The 21,518-nt window shown below is 33.7% G+C and overlaps 1 protein-coding gene across 3 annotated transcripts in view; it reads left to right on the forward strand.

Moving 5' to 3' along the window:
- The window catches only part of B4GALT6 (beta-1,4-galactosyltransferase 6), a 38,595-nt gene extending 17,377 nt beyond the window's left edge, over positions 1-21,218 (forward strand). For 2 of the 3 annotated variants that reach the window (XM_072852569.1, XM_072852571.1), the window contains exons 2-9: positions 3,742-3,858; positions 4,222-4,335; positions 10,738-10,862; positions 11,381-11,497; positions 12,808-12,995; positions 15,182-15,304; positions 16,195-16,296; positions 17,570-21,218. In XM_072852569.1, the coding sequence (XP_072708670.1) occupies positions 3,742-3,858; positions 4,222-4,335; positions 10,738-10,862; positions 11,381-11,497; positions 12,808-12,995; positions 15,182-15,304; positions 16,195-16,296; positions 17,570-17,717 (1,034 nt within the window). In that variant the 3' untranslated portion in view covers positions 17,718-21,218. The remainder of the gene's footprint in view (positions 1-3,741; positions 3,859-4,221; positions 4,336-10,737; positions 10,863-11,380; positions 11,498-12,807; positions 12,996-15,181; positions 15,305-16,194; positions 16,297-17,569) is intronic. The other variant, XM_072852572.1, reaches the window with a different exon arrangement.
- The last annotated feature ends 300 nt before the right edge of the window (positions 21,219-21,518 follow it).

Raw genomic sequence — 21,518 nt, forward strand, 5'->3', positions numbered from 1 at the left:
AGGAACTGAGAACAGTTATATGGCCCTCTTGACTTTCCTGTGGACTTGGTTTGAAGGTCTTAGTCTCAGTTCTGTACTGTATCAGGTTCCTAAGACTGCAATAGTAACAGGTTTGAGTATATTTTTCTAATATTCCTTGCAGTGACTTCTGGAGCAAATCTTTCATCTAAACCATATCAGGACCAATGCTGGAGAGTATGCTTGCTGGCTGCACAGTGTCCATAATTTTTGTCACTGTGTGTGTAGGAAGTGACATCTGTCTGTCTAACAGCTGAAGTGTTTGCAATCAATGTGATTGGGTAGCAGCCAGAAAGAAATTCCTAAGGCTGGTGAACATGTAAGTAGAAGAAAAGGCACTGATCTTTCTCATTAAGAAAGGTGGTATCATTCTTAGGAAGTTTGAAGATAGGGGCTTGTAGTGTTGATGATGAAAAAGGAACAAGAAGCAGCTAATGAAATGATTTATGGGCTGTCAGAAAGAGGTCTAAGCATAGATCTCTGGAGACACATGCTTTGGATTTGTGACCAGAACAGTGTTGATAAACACAGTGTTTTAGCTATTGCTGAACACTGCTTGCACAGTATCAAGGCTTTTCGGTTTTCCACTCTGCCCCCCACAGTGAGTAGGCTGGGGGTGGGCATGTCCTGGTTTTGGCTGGATTAGAGTTAATTTTCTTCCTAGTAGCTGGTATGATGCTGTGTTTTGGATTTAGTGTGAGAATAATGTTGATAACACACTGATGTTTTAGCTGTTGCTAAGTAATGCTTATACTAGTCAAGGACTTTTCAGCTTCCCATGCTCTGACAGGGGCACAAGAAGCTGGGAGGGAGCACAGCCAGGACAGTTGATCCAAACTGGCCAGAAGGCTATTCCATACCATATGGTGTCATGCTCAGTATATAAACTAGGGGAGTTGGCCAGGGGCAGTGATTGCTGCTTGGGGAGTGGCTGGGCATCTGTCAGCGGGTGGTGAGCAATTGCATTGTGCATCACTTGTTTTGTACATTCTTTTATCACTATTATTTTTTTTCCCCTCTTCCTCTGCTGTCCTATTAAACTGTCTTTATCTCAACCCATGGGTTTTACTTTATTTTTTTCCCATTCTCTCCCCCATCCCACCGAGGCGGGGTGGAGGGTGAGCAAGCGGCTGTGTGGTGCTTAGTTGCCGACTGGGGTTAAACCAAGGCAGCCCTAGAGGTTGGGAAGGGACGCAGCTGACACAACTGACGTGTAGTGACCAAAGAGATACTCCATACCAAGTAATGTCATGCTCAGCAATAAAACTGGTGGGTTTTTTTCCCCCAGCATAACCATTGCTTGGGGACTGGCAGGGCACCTGTCTCCTGGTGGTGAGTTTGGTTAGAAGTTTTGGGGTTTTTTTTGTTTTTCATCACTTTTGCCCTTCTGATTGTTTCCCCCATCCCACTGCAGGGGATTGAGCAAGCAACTAGGTGGGGGTTTACCTGCCAGCCCGGTCAACCCACCACACCTGATATATGTGAATTAAGGTTATGTTTCTATAAACCTGCTGTTCTGCAGTGTTAAAAACTCAAGTGACTTTGGCTTTTGGTATCACATTAAAAAGGAGAATATAGCACACAATCCTCCAGGGGTTATCTCTGAAATCAGTATTTACTAACTGATTTATATTAAAAAAGTACTTTATTTTAGTGTTTGAGTAAGTACATGTTGAAGAGAAGAGCTGTACAGTAATATGTGGGGAAAAGAGAAGGGAGGTTACCAATTTGAAATATGTTAAAGTTTGAAGAAAGCCATTCTTTGTTAATTAGGAAAATTTTGTCCTATTTGAAAGGCAAAAATCCACTTAGTTTTGCTTCCAGGGAAGCCTTGAATTTTGAAATTGTTTGTTTGAAGGTAAATAATCGCTCTTGGAAGAACAGATCAAACTGCTTTTACGTTGATTCCTAAAGGAGAAGGTTTCTTGAGTAGGTGACTTCATATATGAACTCAAGAATTGTACAGATTCCCTGAAATGTTTAATACAGACACCCTAAAAAACAGAATTTTAATGGAAGACTACAAATGTAAGAAAATAATTGGAACCCCAGAGTGCTACTTTACGGTGAATTGGGTTAAAATTTTGGGAAGTTTTTGTGCAAGATTTCTTTAAGGAAATCTGAATGTTAGCTGTTGTATTGGATCCAGTTGCCTTGGATCCCAGTAAGAATAATTCTTGTTGGATTTCCTACCTCTGTCATCAGGCCAAGGTTGTAGTTTTTTGGTTTGTTTTGTTTCTGTTTTGTTTAACTCTTGTTAACCAAAACAGCTAGTCATGCTGGCCAAGAGTTAGAGAATTACATGCCATGCACAGCACCTGACATGTTCAGAGCCTGTCTTTTAAGTGATAATATTTCTTGTTTTAATAAGGATTTCTTTGAAAGCCAGGAGGGCCCCTCCATTCATTCTTTTTAAAACAAAAACATTATTGTAGGGTTTGCAAATAATGTTCCTTAGAAGATTATGTTGGTGTTTTTATCTCTGGGGGTGTTGGTAGTATTGTTTTGTAATGTGGTGGAATTAGTCACTGTATTTTCCTCTGGAAATGCCCCAGTCCTTTATGAACAGTTCTCTGTAGCTCTAGTCTCTTTGTGTTGCGCTGTAAGAAGATACCAATTGATCTGGAGTTATTTGTGTCATGCCGCTGGTGCTGGGTCATCTGATGAAGTGGAGTTCCTGAGATAATTTTCTATCTTTCTTTAATCTCTTTAGGCCAGATTAAGATTAATCTGTTGTTTTTCTGGAATGTTTAGTTCTTTCCTCCAAAGTCTCAGAGCATTTTTTGGTTAGGGTGGTTATTAGTTACAGCGAGCCACATACCTGCCAGACAAATGGGTGCTTAACATAGGTGAAGTGACAGATGATCCCTTTGATCCTCTTTGCTACCCAGAGTAAAAATTGTTCTGCAAAGGGAATTTTTCCTTCCTTTTACATTATTTTTTGAGCTCTGTGAGTCCTGGGTAGACTTTTGCTTACTCAGACATAAATGCAGCTTATTTTCCAACTTACTCTCTTCTGTTTAGGACAAAGAATTGTCTTGAGATCAGATTTGGGGCTTTGAGTGCAAGGCTGAGACAAAGGAATATTTTATGCTGTTGTTATTAGCGAGTCTCTTAATTACTCAGAATGTTGATTTACTCACCCTTGATGCCTATAATAAATATTTCACATATAATTATCAAACAATACTTTGAGATTGGCAGTGGTCTGTAGCAGTTGTATAATGAAACAGCTGTTGGGGTGAATGAATAGCAGTATGTTTTGAAAGTTGTGTTAACTAATGAGTGAAAAGGGGGACTATTCTACGGGACTAAAAGATTTTCTAGACATTTTTTGTCCTATATTTCTCTGATGTATATGTAAATCCATATATGAGGGATGTATCTACATATGAAAACCTTATTGGTAAATTCAATTGTTCCTTGGCACTGTCAGTTGCTTTTTGTAAGTTAAACAGAAATGAAAGTGTCATATAAAGTGTGTATTGACATTTTATGATTTTGAGTTTTTATATAGACCTGTGGTTATGAATCCATTTTATTCTTTTTGTTTTGTTGCTGTTAGGTTTCACTCTTTGTGGATCTTCATCTTGAAGGATTAATGTTCACTAGCCATGGATTCAGACATAACAACAAGTATTGAACACATTATAAATGGATGTTAGAGTAATTTGGAAATACCTTATTTTAATTCAAATTCAAAATTGCTTTTTGTTTTATCAGCAAACACGTATCTCTTTATGGTGCAAGCTCGTGGTATAATGTTGAGAGAAAATGTAAAAACAATAGGACACATGATCAGATTGTACACTAACAAAAATACTACACTGAATGGCACAGGTAAGAATATTTCTTATTTAATTTCATTTTTAAAAGAGCTTTATGAAAAAAAAAACCTATGCCAAACCTTAATGACATAGCTTGATTATGAAAACCTAGACCCAAGCCTACTTCTCTGTAACTGGAGTGAAGGCCAAATAGTTACTGTTTATCAGTTTACTTTAGTAGGGAATATTTGTCATAGCTGTAACAAAGATATCTTAATTTAATTATTGTTCCTTTAGTGCAGTAAAATGCTTTTTTTTTAAATCATGCTGTTAGGAGTTTGTTACTTCCAAAGTTAATGCTCTCACCTGCATGATGATATGTTACAAATTCAGTGGATAACATAGGTTTTTACAAAAATCGATTCCTCTTTTTAAGATTATCCTGAAGGAAACAATTCTAGTGACTGTGTTGCTCAAACAACAATGTATCTTCCAGAAAACTTCACTTACTCTCCTTACCAGGCTTGTCCAGAGAAGCTGCCTTACATGAGTAAGTTTTAAACTGACGTTAATCTTTATCTAGTAAATTGGATTGTACTTAAAACAAAATACAATTATTTTAATATAAAATATAATTGTAAGGAGTCCAAATATATAGCAGAAAATAATGAGTAAAATACATCTGAGAATGGACAATAATGTTTAGCAGAATTTTGCCTGTAACTATTGTGTTACTAAAACTTTTGTGCTCTTTACTAATCATCTAATGTGTTTTAAATTTTATGTACAAATAATTTTACTTTTTACAAATTAAATACTAAATGTGTTTATTGATATGTAGGAATACTCTAACGTTATAAAAAGTACCCATTTGGAGTTGCATATTTTAAGGAATAGTTAAAAATTTCCTTTTTGGAAATTGTATTCCTAATACAAAGATTCATGAGTCAGAAACTAGTTCTCAAATCTTCATCAGCTAATCATAGTTACCTCAATATATAGGAACCAGAACAAGGTGTAGTGAAGTGAGAATTGATGGAGGAAAGAAAGTTCTAAAGCTCTGTCATAAGGAGGAAGTAGTACTTAAATAACAAGTGAAAAGTTGTGATCCTTAGGAAAGTTTAAAATTAAGCTTTCAAACCCAGATATTTAAGATCCCAAGCTATTAAATAGAACTTGATTAGGTAACCCTAACTTTATTTGTCTTTATGCCTAGAATCTAAACTTCTAATTATTTTGTTCGAAAATACTCAGTTGCGGAGGAGTGTCATGCAGAAATAAGAAACTGAGTTGAGTACTTTGGCACCGTTGCTGTTTTGGTTTGCTGGGTTTTTATAAAACCTGTAATATCACAGGTGTCCTAAGTAGCAGTATCCTAATGTATGTAGAAGGTCTTATAAGCAGGTATTGCATAACTAAAGCAGGTACACAAACTGACATTAAGAGTTCCTTGATATAATTCAGTGTCCTTAACCTGATTGAATAATGTGGCTGAAAGGCAGTTGGCATGACTTTTTTATCTTCTTTCTATAGACAAAGTATAGCTTTGTTTGGGAATATTCTTAAAAATTTTTAAGAACTGTAAATTTTCATGTGAATTCCCCTTTCCTGCAAACTTGCTGTTTTTCAGATTCAGACAAAATTCTGGGCATTGTTTGCTCTCCTCTGGCTTGTAGAGAAAGCAACCCTTAAAGACCAAGAAGTGTTAGGTAGAAGACTAGTTTTGAACATAAAAAGAAAGAGGCAAATCACTCCTGGTGGTGACTGCTTTACCTTGACCTTCACCACTGATTGTTTGCTATTAGAGATAGTTCTTATATTTAACCTTTATAAAATTGCAGTCCCCTGGCTAAAACAGTTCCTTCTTAGAAACTGCTATTGAGTTTTCAGCTTTTTTCTCTGTTAGGAATTGTTGTTACATTATCAGAGTTGCTGTAGGAAGCAAGGGTTGATTAAGTATAAATGTTTTTTTGTGCTCTGCATTTGGAAGAAATCATAACTTGAGTCAGTAATCCATGGAATTACTTCAGTTCTAGTGAATGTTTTGTAGACAGACTTAATATTTTTGAGTGAAGAACTAATAGTAGCATTAGTATAGATCTCAAAACTAATTAGTTAAATTGAAATATATCATTTGGTGTCAGAATGTACCACCTAGAGAAGAAGAACCAACAACTCTCTGTAAATAAGTGTAAATATGTTACTAGAGGTGACTGTTCACTACTATCTGGCAGTATCTGTTATGCTAACATGTTTATTTTACTTGCTATATTTAAAATCAAACAAGTAAACTACTGATTTGTAAGAGAGAAGACTGGAAATAGTTTCTGAAGATATTTGTGACACCTTCCAGAATTCTAACCTCTTGTCTTCTAGGCTAACACCTGCCTTAAGCCGTGGGCTGTCATTCAGCATGAGCAAGTATTAATTATTTAATATAGCAGTTCAGATCCATATCATACCAAACAATGTTGCTGACAGCCAAATTGAATTGCTGATCATTTTTTCTTTAAAGAAAAATAGCGGCTTTTATTAGGCTAATTTAGATTCCATTATAACTTCTTTTTTAATCTCAACAGAGAAGTTTATCCAGTGAAGAGTACAGTAACAGTGCTTGTTATCTGTGTTTCTTTTCAATGCCTCCAAATTCTAAACTTTGTCTCTTACATTGTAAAGATATAGACATACAGCCAAAAGTATAAATCAGTTGCTGTTGCTTATGAACTTAAATCGTGTAGAAAACTGTCTTAAGCCAAGTAGCAGTTAGCCACGGTGTGATTATATCCTTATTTCAGTCTCTTTCCCTCCAGAAATATGGTTGACTTTCAAAATCATGTGGAAGTTCTTTTCTATAATATTGCACATATAAACAAATAAAACTAGATTATTCTAACAGTAAATATTTTAACTACTTTGGGAAACAAATAAAAAGTTTGAAAAATGTCAACTCTGGATAACCAGAGAAACAAGAATGATGATTATGCTGATTAAAAAATGCATATAAATTAGTATTTTTAATGTAACTTTCAAGGAATCTGGCGGATGAATTCTGCCAGATTAGTTAGTTCAAAACCATATTGGCTTCTTCTACTTGTTCTACTTGTGTATTAGTCTGCTGTCAAGGAGTGGAGGGACGAGGGGAGTTAGAAGGTACTAAGGTACCTTAGTAGGTCAGCCTATTTATAGCATGTTATCTTAAATCATTGATGCAGATTTGTTTACACTGACAGGTATTTAGAATTGCCAGAGTAGGGATGCATTCTACTCTGCCATCCTTGCTATCAACCTCATTGGCTATATGTAATTCTACCAGAATTTGTCTATAGGTCTTCTTATTGCTGCTCTCTTTTCCATCATTTTTGTTAGTAATCTCTTTGTACTTATTCTGTCCTGCTGAATTTAATAGAGAAATCATAATTTTAATAGAAAATAGTTCACTGGATAAGTTACTGTTCAGCAAAGAGATGTATGTCTCACCCTTTGGTTTTCTTGTATACCTTTTTAATAACCATCTGTGTATTTAATTATAATCTAAACAAAACTTCTCTGAAGATTATTTAATGCAATGAAATGTTGTAGGTGGTCCTGAGATAGCCAGGGAAGAAAGCTTCTTGAATCATGTATATTTTGACCTGCTTAATAGTCTAAGGTTATTATAGAAGTCAGCTACTCTTCTTTACATCAACTTGCCAAATTTGTATCGTGGAAGGAGTATGGTAAAATTATGTTTTGTCCCAAGTACATACGCTCTTAAAATAGGACCAATTAGTGCCTTTTGTGTGTGACTCAGTCTTTCAGGTTATAACCCACTGGTTGAGCACTGCTGTGCTAATTCATAAGCAAGACACCTCTACTTCGAGATAGAAGCAGTACAAAAGAGTATTTAATTAGCATAATTTTAATACTGACTTGAGAGGTAAATGGAAAGCAGATCTGTTTTTTCAGTTAAGAATTTTTTAAGAATTCATGTTAAGAATTTTTAAGCAGTCTACCCAAGTCGCTTCATGGTTTGTCTAAGAACTAGTACTTAATGAGCTATAAGAAATTTCCAGATCTTCTAGTTTGATCACCACAGTATACTGGGGTTGAATATACCTAAACCATTTTAAATAGATATTAGAAAAATATATTTTGTATTTAAAAAAAAGGAAGTTCTACTGTCTCCAGAAGTAGTATACTCTAGTATTCCATCAACTGAATAGTTAAGCTTTTCCTAGTACTCAACCTGATACTCAACCTGCATTTACTTCTCTCCCCCTCCTCCCGCAAGTTAGTCAGATTTCCCCTTGCCCTTATTGATGCTTGGAAAAAAGTTGGTTACCATCTATGTATGTACCAAATTATGCTGTCTTGGAAAAGATTTACATTTTTGTCAGTCTCTTCCTTTGTAGATAAACCAGTACTTTCAGCCTGTCTAGGCTACCTAGTTTCTAAAGCTCTTTTCATTTTATATTTTTGTACTGTAGACTTTCTCCAATTTTATTTCCTTTTGAAGCATCATAACTGGCTAAAACCCTGGTTACAAAAAAACCTAGTAATTACCTTCCCTGTCTTTCATATAACTACGGTTAATGTGTTCCAGAATGAGATTTGCCATTTTTGTGCAATTGCATTACAGTTTATTGTCTCGTATTAATAGGCAATCCATTATAAACTGTCAAAATATCTTTCTGCATACTGCAGCATAGCCAGGTATTTCCTGTTTTGTGTGTGTATGCTTCATTTCTCCTTCAGTAACAATCCATACTTTTTTTTTTATTAATTTCACTATTGATTTCAATATGTATCTTATTTGTTGAAATTATTTTGTTTTCTGAGTCTGTTCTTCAAAATGCTTTCTGCTTTCTCAGCTTTCTTTTTTTGTGGGTTGTATAAATATGTTTTATTGCAGCCTGCTAGACAGTAATGGAAGTAGTGAATACTAAGCCCAGATAGTTAGTGAGATGCCTTCTTCTGCCCCCACCAATGACAGGGAAATACTGCTGATTTCTATTCGCCCATGTCCTGTGTACTTTTGATAGTACCAATATTTCAGGGTTTATTATAGCTACTTTTTAAACAGTCTGGAGAGACTTTCATCATGTCTGATCAAGTTAGAAGCACCTGCCTCATAGAAATACTGTTTTACAATTCCTCCCTTTTTTATTTTATTTTATTTTATTTAAACTCTGTAAGCATCTGATCACATCTAAACTTTTCTCAGAAGAGAAGGCACCTGAGTCCTTTGCATCATGTGTTGTTTGCTTCCTTTTCTGGTGTAGTAATTGAGCTTTTTTTATCTTTATTTTCGTATTTTATTCTATAAATAAACTGAAAGGTTCTTGTTGCTTCTCTGTCTCTTGGTAGTTGAAATTGATTTAGTAATTTATTTAACTTTTTAAATTTAATTTCTACATGTTTATACACTATATACTGGTCTTTGTTGATTGCCCTTGTTTCTACTTTTTGTAAGATTTCTTTTTCAGGCTATTGGTTACTGAAGAGTTTCAGATACAACCATAATGATCATCTAAGCGTCTCTTTTTTTTTTTTTTTAAGTTTTGTAGGATTAGCTTGTTCTGGTGTATATTTATAGTCTTTTTTCAGCAATTCCCAGATTTCCTTTTTCTTCTAAAATAAATAAATAAACAAACGTGAGTTTGTTTAAATCTGCTCTTAAAAGATCTTCTTATTGTGCTGTTCCTGATCCTTTTTTTCCTATAATTTTCCTTTTTTTTTAAAGTTACCTTCTACATTTACAAGTAGTTCTACATTTAATCATATACAAAATGGAAATAGCTCTTGCAGTATCTTCTGCCTTTTTCTGAAAACAGTAGTTATTCCTAGTATGCTCCAAAAATTTCAATCCTTCCAAAACATTTTGATACCTAGGTAATTCAGTGTTACAACATGAAGCAATCTTTTGGACACAAATAGGATCTTTTGAGTATGGGCTCAGGGGAGAAAATGGGAGTGATTTCTTTCATTGACTTTAAAATTCCAACCCTCACCAAAAGACTTAAATTTTTAGAAAAAAAAAAAAAAGTAGAATATTTTATGGTGTCTGTCAGATAGTTATTGCAAGATTTTTATTTGATGATCTAGTATAATAGTTGCTGAAGAACAATTTGAGCTTCTAGTTCATGAGTGTTACACTATTCTTCTCCCCAAATGTTCTTGATTCCTTCTACTTCTGCTTTTGAGGATAGAGTATTTACTATGAATCATTATTTCCAGTTTTGAAATTTATACACATGCATAAGCTAATGACAGACAACTTTTAGCTATCAACTAAGTGTAAATGTTTTCTCATAATAAGTACAATAAGTACTAACCTGATTTTTTTTGCTACCATATTGTGGTCTTTATTCAATATCTTACTGAATTCCACTCTAATCAGTAGCCATTTGCGAATGCTTTTCCTGTTGGGCTAATTAGTTCTATCAGCAGTAATTCTCAAATCCAGCCGCTTGCTATAAATTGGTTTGATGCAGACAGTGGGGAATTAATGGATGAAGGCTGTACATGGAATGTGTGTAATTATCTAGAATTTAAATTGAGGAATTTTGTTGAGTGTAGCGATGATGCATTTTCTGGTTTTGTGGAAGTGCAGGTAGGAAGACACCCAGAATTTGAGTATCAGTTCAGTAGTGCGGATGATGTGGAATTGTTAACAGTGATACCTGAAATAAAAGGTGACTAATTTTCTGGAATAGGTACAGAATTCGAATTACTTTGCTTGTTCTGTGTCCTCTGAAATGCATATTTTGCTTATAGGATTTATTGAAGGAATGTTTATATTGGGAAATACTGACATTCATTCTATTAAAAATGAATATTAAGAGGATAGTATAAATTGTTTCTTTTTTATCTGTAGGTATTTTCTGATGCTATTTGTCTATGATATACCTTGTAGCATTAGATCTGTCATCTTAATTGATATTAATAAATAAAATTCTCTTCCTCTGTTTAGGAGGCCTTATTGATGTCAATATGAGTGAGATTAGTTTTGATGAAATTCAGCAACTGTTTTCAAAAGATGGAGACATTAAACCAGGAGGACACTGGAAACCAAAAGACTGTAAGCCACGATGGAAGGTGAGATGCTGCTTTTCTGTTGTTTTTTTTTTCTGTTGGTGTATAAGAATAGTTTACCATTGCAAGCACTCAGTCTTTTACTGCTATATATTTTATATAATATGTACTATGTTATAGTATATATATAATGCTATCTGTGCTCAAGAAGAGACTAAAGCTTGAAGAAGAACTTGAAATGGATTGTCAAGAACTTCTAAAGGTTCATTAACTGTAGTTACTAAACTTTTTATCATAAGTCTGCAAACGTCCTATGTATATGTTGCTTAAAGTATAATTAGAAGCAAGTGAACTTAAAAGAAAAATCTAATTTATATTTTATTCAGAACTTTTTTCTTTTTTTTTTTTTTTGAGCAAAATTGCAACACACTTTCCTAGCGGGAACAGGAGTGTAAAACACTGAGCTAGTTTAAATGTAAAAGTCGAAAAGCCTATGTAAGCCTTTATTTAATTTATTATAAATTATATATAAATTTTAAAATGCTAATATAATAGCTTAATATATATATAATTTTTTTAAGGTGGCTATCCTTATTCCTTTTCGGAATCGCCATGAGCATCTTCCAATTTTTTTCCGTCATCTGATACCTATGTTGCAGAAGCAGCGGCTGGAATTTGCCTTCTATGTTGTTGAACAGGTAACAGCATTTACTTGAAAAGTGACTCTTCAAGATTCCTTACTAAAGGGGATTTGATTTTCTTATCAAGATTTGGATGAATCCAGAATTTAAAAATTGTTACTCCACTGTTCTAATCCTTTGAATGAAAAAGTTCATCTCTCTTCCCCACTTTAAGCAGTGGGCAGATACATGTTGCTTTTCTTCAAATATGGGCTAATATTTTATAGGTGATAACATGGCCTCTTCGAATCTATTGTCTTTGTAAGTTTTCAAGGGAAAAAAAGTTTTATGTGTAAGAATTGGAAATCGTCATTTACAGAAGGCCATTTTACAGCACATGCTCACTGAAATCCAGTTGAAAACAACAGTATTAAAGTGTATACTGTCCAGTTAATATATGTGAAATATAGTGGAGGCATTAATGATACAAAATTACCAACTAGTACCTTAGCTAGGGGACTTTTTGGAAACAGAGAGGAATGGAAATGGAAGAAAAAAAACACTTAAAAAAACCCCCAATTCTGCGAGCTACAATCAAGGAATAAAGTAGTTCAGATGGGTAGCTTAAGGAATTTGCACCATTGTTGGCTGCAGTAGATAGCTAGGTCCCTAAAGAAATTACAGGACTTACTTTTCATGGTTTATGTGATGCAATATTTTCAGGTTACAAAATGAAAAATTTGCAGAAAACAACAAGATCCTCTAAATTGTCATTTAAAAAAAGGCATGTAGGATTCATTTGCTCTGTCAAAAGATCTTATGTTGTCTTGTTTGTTCAAAATGGACATGAGGAGATTTAAATTGTACTGGAAATAAAAATTATTTGAATCTGACTTTATTAAAGTTTCTAAGAAACAGGAAGTAAGTTCTAATATAAGGTTAATTATAAATATGTAACCAAGTTGTAGGCATTTTCACACTATCAGAAGATTTTCAGTAGTTGACTGTTTTAACAAGAAACAAAACTTAATGTTTCTTTCTTAATTTATATCAATATTTCTTTTACTTGTAATGTCATGCTGTATTAAGCCAAACCCCTCATATTTTGATACTTCAGAGCTACTAGTGCTATAAGTTGCTAGTGCTGTTAAGTTTTGTGTAAGAGGGGAGAACATCTAGACTTTTAAAATCACAAAATGCAGTTGATGCTAGTTCGTTAGTTACTTAGTTGGTGCTAACCAGAGGTATTGCTCTGCTTAGCTAGAGTAATAACGGGCATCTTTGTCAATGCTTTTTTTTATGTGGTAGGGAATGTATTTCTCATAGTATTGAAATTTTGTCTATTTCTTCTTGATTCTTACAATGTCTCCTTTGTTTTCTGTTTGAAGACAGGTACACAACCTTTTAATCGTGCAATGCTCTTTAATGTTGGCTTCAAAGAGGCTATGAAGGATGCTGTCTGGGACTGCATAATATTTCATGATGTGGATCACTTACCTGAAAATGACCGAAATTATTATGGATGTGGAGAAATGCCACGCCATTTTGCAGCAAAGCTCGACAAATACATGTACATGTAAGTAGTTAGCTTTATTCACGTTGTTTCTTAAAGACCCAGAAATATTCTTACAGTGTGTATGAATTTTGTGACAGTATATACAGTAGGTGAAACCAATAAAATAGCCTCCTACCATGCTATTTACATAAATGACTATCTAATTATTAAAAGGAAGATTTAAGTTTAGTGTCTGCATTTTATATGTTGCTAATTTGAAGACACTATTTATGATTTTCAGTGTTGAACTTGTTGCAGTGAGATTGATCTTTTAAAAGAAAAAAAGAAAGATGGCTTCATGTGTCAAGGGGGAAAAACTTACCTTGCTTATTAGAAATCTTTTCTGGCTACATAAGCCTTTGTGGTGGCTGTTAACAAAGATAAGCAGATAATCTGCAGCAAAATACCACAGGAAAAATGTCTTAATTTTCTCATAAATGTACAATTTATTTCTGCTTTGTACTGCTTTTTAAACAGAAGATTTTCTTACTGCTAGATCATTTCGTATCTTGTATTCAGTCTCTATTAAAATTTGATGAATGTAGTGGGTCCTGCAGTTTTATTACCTCATTTCCTTCTGCCATTTTGCCTTAATGATGTTTCACTTGCTTTTTAACACTCTGCTTTCTCATGACACTCTTCCAATCACATAAAGCTGTAGCTTATTGCTTGCTACATGTATGTATTTGCCATCCTGAAATTTTATTTGTGAAATTGATCAACTTGACAAGCTGGTCAACCTGGCAGATCAAAAGCAATGCATTGAAAACATGACTGTGTGTTTGGACTTCAGGTTGTCAGCCAATTAGCAGTCAAACCTTTGAAGATTTTATATGTATTTAAAAATATATAAATAAACACATATAAATATATAAGAAATTTCATCTATCTTTATATGTATTTATAAAATACTTTATGTATTTATATATACATTTATAAAATAAATACAGATAAATATTTACAAAATATGTTTTCAAAACAGATAAATGTACATATAAATACATATGTATAAAATATAAAAATAAATACATATTTCTGTATAGATACAAAAAAGTGCATGTGCACCACACACACATACATACATATGAATAAAACCCTCAAACAGTTCTGTAAACTGTCGTACCCCAATTGTTTTTATTTTTGGTTGGTGGGTTGCTTTTAGGTTGTTGTTGGTTTATTATTGGTTGTTTTTTTTGTGGAAAGAGGTTGGGTTTTTTGTTTTTTGGGGAGTTTTTAGAACACCTGTTATTTCAGTTAAATCTTGAAAGGGATATATAGTAACAGCCTTCCCCAAAAGCTACCAAGATTTGGTTGAATCCTTGATTTGGTGTTTCCACAGAGATCAGAAATTACATGAATATGTATTTCTTTTTCTTTCCCCTTGCATTCTGGAGTTATTTGTCCTTCAGTGTGGCAATTGTGTCCTAAGCAATGGTAAATCTTTTTGTAGATAGTCCTAACTCCTTGAAGGTTCCATATTTGGAAGCATCTCCTGAGAAATATGCTCGATTACTTTTATTTGATTAAATTGTATGCTGTTTCTGAAAGAGGAACGCACTTCACTGTAGCACCTTCTGGGTTAAGGATGCAAGTTAATATTGATGGAATTAAATATAGATACTTAAATATATATATATTTTTTAGATTGACAAAGTGTTTTGAGAACTGGAAATCCCATTATCTGGACCTTAGTATGTTATGTTATATAGCTATAGTGGCTGTTCATGTTGGCCAACTGCTTATATATACTGCTTAATATGTGTTATTAATTACTGCATTCTTACTGACAAAAAAGGCTATAGATCCTTTTGATTCAAAAGTTTAGCTTCTAAAAACTTGAAAATTTTTTTTTAAATAAGTATGTATTTCACTGTGGTTGAATATATACTGTTAAACTGTTCCTCTCAAGTTTTAACAGTTCTTTAGAATATAATAGGGAATTAATATTTCTGAATTGACGCATTATGAGCTACAATCTAAGATTACCTTTTATGCAAACCAGACTCTACTGCAAACATTTTATTCAACTTCCATATATGTTACTTAATGCCAGCAAACTGTGAACCAGTTTCCCTTAGTGAATACATTCAGCATCTGTTGATGTCCTTAGTTTGGGGTTGATCTTGTTTTTTTGAAAGGTACTGTTCAAAGAGAGGGCTACCTGTCTAAGTTCAGCTAATAATATAGAATTTGTCTTTTGTTTTCAGTCTTCCATACAACGAGTTCTTTGGTGGTGTAAGTGGCCTGACAGTAGAACAATTCAAGAAGATCAATGGGTTTCCAAATGCCTTTTGGGGATGGGGTGGAGAAGATGATGATCTTTGGAACAGGTGAGTGTGCAGTGCTTATGTCTTTCTCATTGTTCTGTGGTATCCACCCCTTGAGAGCAATTAGGTGTTTTTTCTTCCAGTTGTTACCTTTTTAAAATTTGTTTTAAATGAAAAAATTCTAACATTTCTAAAGAGTTCACTTTAGAAATATCAGAACATACCATTTGAAGGGATAAGTATGATGTTCTTTTTTCTTGGCCTGGGGACAGTTAACAGGCTTTTAAGAGACAGGTCTTGTAACAAATAATGGATATAACAACAGATAGCAGTATTAAGCATATTTAGTCTCATTCCTTCTCGTCCTCTGTGCGTTACTTTTTAATTTTAATTTACGTCTCTCTTGCTGCTAGCATTATGGAATACCATCCCACAGGCATGTAGATTAAGCATGAGTTTAAGTATCTTTCATATTTTAGGAGCAGTGTTTGAGAGAGAAGTTAATTTGTGACTATATTGATAGTCACAAATAGGACAATGTACAACAACGCTCGCTGTTTTACTAACTGCTCACAGTAAACAACTGTAAAATGTTCCAATTGAGCTGTTGAAACTAACTGTCTGCATGAGTTTATCTATAAAGAGATATATTTTAAAGGAAGAGTTTGTATGTTTTTATTCTTTTTCCTTACTATTTTCATATTTTTATGCTGTTGTGCTTTAAGAACAAAGCAGGAAATACTAAATATGAAATTATTATTTCACACTTCATTGGTTTTGCCAGCTTTTTTAGTTGTTGGGCTAGGAGTGTTTTGAGTTTTTTAGGGAGAGAATGTCAGTGAATGCAAAGACTTAGCTTTAAAAGATTTGATGCATATTTTTCACTTTTGCTGTAACTTGTAAAAACATCTTTTTAATACTCTTCATACAAATGTTTCTGTATTATACTGTAGGGTTCACTATGCTGGATACAACGTAACAAGGCCAGAGGGAGACTTAGGGAAGTACAAATCCATTCCTCACCATCACAGAGGTGAAGTCCAGTTTTTAGGACGGTAAGAACAGAGAACTGTTCAAATACTAGAGCTAAAGATATAAATTTTTTTGTTACACACATGCAAATCTTCCACACATACAAATAAGCAGTCAGTGCTTATCAGTGTTAATTCCCTCTTTAGTGCTAAACTGTATTTTCTTAAACACATTGTGTTTGGTGTTCAGATACTTCTTATTTAACCGTGAGAGAGACTGAGTTTGTGTGTCAGAAGATATTATCGTCATAATCTTTGATGCAAAATGTTATTGTTCCTTAATGCTTTGGTCATTAGTACTGGCAGGGCTCCATTAGTTGGTTAATTTGGATATTGTGCAAAAGGAAGCAGTACAGCTAGGGGAAATGACTCCTGTACGAAAACAGACTTTAAAACTCCTCAAGGATTGGTTTCTTCCATCATCTTTCAGTCTTTTCTGAGATACAGGTCTTCTCATTTCCTGCTTACGCTGACGTGAACTTTTTCTTTTGGGGTTCCTTTCTTTTGCTACAAAGATGCAAAACACTTTAACTGGCCAGTAGTTTCTGGCTCCCCTAGATTGGAATAGCAACCAGAATGCAGCAGATGAGCTACACCTAAAAATTAGAATGTGAAACACAAAATAAAGGGTTTATGGTATGTGTTTTCAGATAATTAGAAATACTGCTCAATTCTGTTATCAAGGGGTGTCTCTTTTTCTGGGAACATCTTTGTTTTCTGCTTTATTCGTAATTTTTAAATAGACATGTACAGTAGACATGAGTAAATACATGATATGAAACTAAAATGCATATATCAGTAATCTGGGGGAGGGGGAGAGGAACTGGTTTTTTAATCACCTCAAATTTAGATGTTTGCAAATGCAGGAGTCTCTAGAATGAAATTAAAAACAATTCAGACATTTAAATGTATAATGATGAACAGTGAAGGTTCCTAAATCTTCTGTGAGCTCCGTCGTTGAGTTTTATAGCAAAAGAACATGAAGAAATTGAACGTTCTTTAAAAATGAGTTTAGTTTGGGACCATAAAAAGTTTGCATATTAAATGCTACCTTTGTTATTTAGTCTTAATGTTAACTTGTATATGTGAACATAAAATGTAAGCGTATTAAAAAAGAGAAATTGGCTTGCTTTTAAGCTTAGGTAGGTAATTTGGTAATTCGAAAGGGCTGAGAGGTAGTTTCAGAATTTAAAGCATATTTCAAAATGAAATTAATGTTGCAGTATCATGTCTAATATCAATTGAATTGTTTCTTGCAAATTTTTCTCATGTTATCTTCTTCCAACTCCTTCTGCAGATATAAACTTCTGAGGTATTCCAGAGAACGTCAGTATATTGATGGGTTGAACAATTTAATATATACTCCTAAAATACTTGTCAGTAGATTGTATAAAAATATAACTGTTAATCTCATACCAGAACTTGCTCCTGTTAGAGACTATTGATGGAAGTGGAATGACAAGGTACCCTACCAGAATAAACTTTTAACACTGGAAGCTACTAATAGACACTGTAAAACAAAACGAAACAAAACAAACCCAACACACAGCAGCTTAGAACTAGAGATTTTTGACCATTTGATGATGCATATTTGGGATGCGAAGTAAAGTGATCGTATGTACCATGCATTTGATTCTGAAAGAAAAGCCAGCAGCTACCACTCAGATGTTTACAGCATGAGACTACTGTTCAAGCCTTCATTCTTCATATTCTCTATCTTAACCACTCAACTAAATAAACTGCAGAAAACAGACTGGTAGCTTCTCTGGATGTAGGGACAGAGGCCTCTTCTTCCAGGAATTTTTTATATTAAACTGCCGCCCCCCCCCCCCATATTTAAATTAATGCTTTTGTTTCTTTTTAAAACGTGTTTTGTAAATATGTGATGTAAATTAATGTGTGTACATTGCTTTTAAATTGCTCAATATTTTATGCTTCAGTATGTATTTGAGTGTGTTCTCATTTGAATTCTGTAGGAATGTTTTTATTAGCATGAAAGAACAAGTGTAAAATGTAAGTATGCTTAAAAAAAGGTTATACCTTATGTGAAATGAAGGAAATATTAATTGTTGGCCAGCTATGACTGTAAACTGTTATACTAGTTTTGAGCTCTAGGCCTCCTGCATATCTATATAGAAAAATCAATTTCATATATGAACTTGCTAGAAAGAAAGCTTTTAATTTTATTTATTGCCAGCAAAATTGTATGATACCCTGCCTGCCATCTTAATCCTATTTATATGCATATTGCATGTGTATTATGGAAAATCTTGCGATTGTTGCGTATTATGATATACAGGAACTCTAACTGTTTCCAAGTGTGCCACTAGTGTCAATGTCAGGGATTTTAATGCCTAAAACAACGTGTCTGGGTGCGTACAGTATTTTGGTATTGTTCTTTTTTTTTTTTTTAAATTCTAGTAAACAGCACTTTTATTCCTCCAAAATCAGAAGAGCCAAAAATGTGTCTTCGTTGGAAGAATATTAAGGTTAGATTTTTAAGAAAATAATAAAACATAGTTCTAATAGTTCTAATGCTTGTAGTGTGGGATTTTCAGAACCACGGTGTTGGTCAAACTGTTCCGATGATGATGATGATGGCATAAGTGGAACTGAAAGCAGGCCAATCCCAAGTGCTTTTTAAAATTCCACCCATAATATATTAATCAATATAGCTATTTAAGGACCTATTCTGGTAGAGTGCTGAGTGCTTCTATGATGCACTAAATATCCTCAAGTCGATGACTTTCAATGAGATTGAGGTTGTGCAGTCCCACTAAAGATTGGTCCTGTCTGTTTCTCTATTTTTCTGGTGTTATATGTATGAGTAACTAGCCTCTTTCCTTGGCTTATAATGAAAAACATATCTTCTTATTTTCTGTTTGCTTGTAATGTTATGCTACCTAAAAGTATCCCACTGCTAAGCATTATTATCTTTTCCTAATATTTTTTTACATCCCTTGTTAATACTAAGGAAAAGGACCGGATCATTTATTTTCTATGTTAATGCAAAGCTATTGACCAAGATCTACTAAACTGTTTTGTTTGTCACAGTTACTCAACTCTTTAGGAACCAAAGACTGACTTCTGCTCCCATGAAGAATGGAAAGCAGTATATAATAAGGATTGTTTATCCATAGAGTGTTCTGTAAGAGTGTTGACAAAGAATACTAACTTTAACTCATTACTATGTGTTGGTTTCCTGAATTGCTGCCACAGATGGTGTGGTACTTTGTATATTGGAGTTTGTTTGCCATAAACACCTTTTATTTCTTTGACATCCCAGCAGCAAATTTTGCCCTTAGCCATTCTTCAGTAAAGTTATGAGCTTAGTTGTAGGCATCCCAAATATTTAGTAGAAATGTGATGATTTAATTTAAGTAGTTGAGAACAATTGTAAGGGATATTTTAAACTGTATTGGAATTACCTTTAAAACTACCAGTTAATCTAATATTCTTTAGGAATGATGTAATGCAATGAAAATAACAAAAAGTGAGCATAAAGTGAACAAAACATCCTTCAAAAGCATGCTTAAGTGGTTTGATCATCTCCTGATATATTTTTCTATAACTGAGTGTATAGAATATTCTGAAGCATATGGATAAAGGGGAGATAATACACTGTATGAACAATTACATCTTCAAAATAGAATTAGTCTTATTTCATAACAGACTAATACAATTCTTCAAGAACTGTTGAACAATTTTTTAAATCCTTGATGTAATTTTGAAGTGATTTCTAGTTTTCAGTACAAGTTCACCTACAGTTTAACACCTATGATTATGAAACATCCTTTGGTACTGTAGGTCTGTACTGTTTTCTGAAGCATGCTTTTGTGCTCATTTGTTAGGCATTCTGTGAAATTAATGTGCAATTTTTAAAAATTCTAATGCATGTATATGTATGTATACATACATATATATGTATACATACATATATACATACTATATTACACATATGCTGTGGCTGAACTAATATAACTCTACAGCTCTAAGTGATTAATCATGTATGGTTTTAGAAAAATGTGATTTAAAACAGTATGTGAATGGATTATGACATATAGCTGAGTTCTTAAAAAGTTTACATTTTGGTGCCCCAAAGTGATGGATATTAAGTTATGAATTGTTAACCAACACTATTCTCTAAATACCTTTTATCACTTTGTTGGGAAGTTTTAAAAGTTGCCATCTTAAATTACATCAAAAATAGTGTTTGTCTACTACCTGCTTGAACTCAGTACTATTCTGTAGTGAATTTTAACATAGACAGTGCCTTCAAACAAAATAAATGCGATGCAGAACTAAGAGTTGTGCACGTTCCTTTTGATATTTTCATGATTCTTGTAAAATGGAGAGAGAAGCCAATCACATTGGCTTTTGCATTGCTGACAAGGCAAATTAAAGATGTGTTCTCTGCAAAGAATGAACATGGAGAGAGAAGAAAGAGGGAGTATTTTACAAGATTCTGAAGGTCTTGCAAATTGACAAGTAAAAACATTACAGAAGTATTAACAGTGGAATCTGGCTGATATGCTAAGATACTCTTAAGCCCATTTGCTATATTTCAAATTTAAGTAGGAGAATATGAAATATAAAATCCGTTTTGCAATAGACAGTATATTGAAAAGCAAGTGCAAAATGTCCTTTTTCTTGGATCTTGCCAGTCTATTTTTCTATCATTATATTTACTATTGACTATGTTGTAGTGGGTTACTAATGAGCCAGTTATTTAAAAATATTAAAAGGATCCATTGCGTATCAGCAAGAAGAAGTGTACTTAAGATTATTTTATTTGTAGAGGTATGTACGATAGGCTTAATGAAAAATGCACTGAAACAAATGCTGGGAATTTCCTGTGTACTATCATAGTTTTGGTTTTTTGTTGTTCATGAAAATGTTTGTACTTTTTTATCATTGTCTTTTATGAAATATAATGTTCTAAAGATTGTGTTGGTTTGTTTATTCTGAGCTTCTGTGGAGAGCATATCTTCTTTGTGTTTTGTTTATAGACAAAGTGCTCATTTCTGTAGTGCTCAGTACCTCGAAGTAACAACAAAAGGAAGGGACACCTGGCCAGCAAATGCATCAGGTTAGGCTGTGATGGAATCAAGCCTTAGGCTAACAAATCGTTTTCTATTTATTGGTATTTATATGCTTTCAGCTTTCGGTTTTCTTAGGCTAAATGACTCAACATTTTTGTGTACTTTTCCAAGATAGGGTTGCTATTCTGTTGAATCTCATAATGG

The sequence above is a fragment of the Ciconia boyciana genome, chromosome 2 (genome assembly GCF_034638445.1).
Source record: "Ciconia boyciana chromosome 2, ASM3463844v1, whole genome shotgun sequence".
Taxonomy (NCBI): domain Eukaryota; kingdom Metazoa; phylum Chordata; class Aves; order Ciconiiformes; family Ciconiidae; genus Ciconia; species Ciconia boyciana.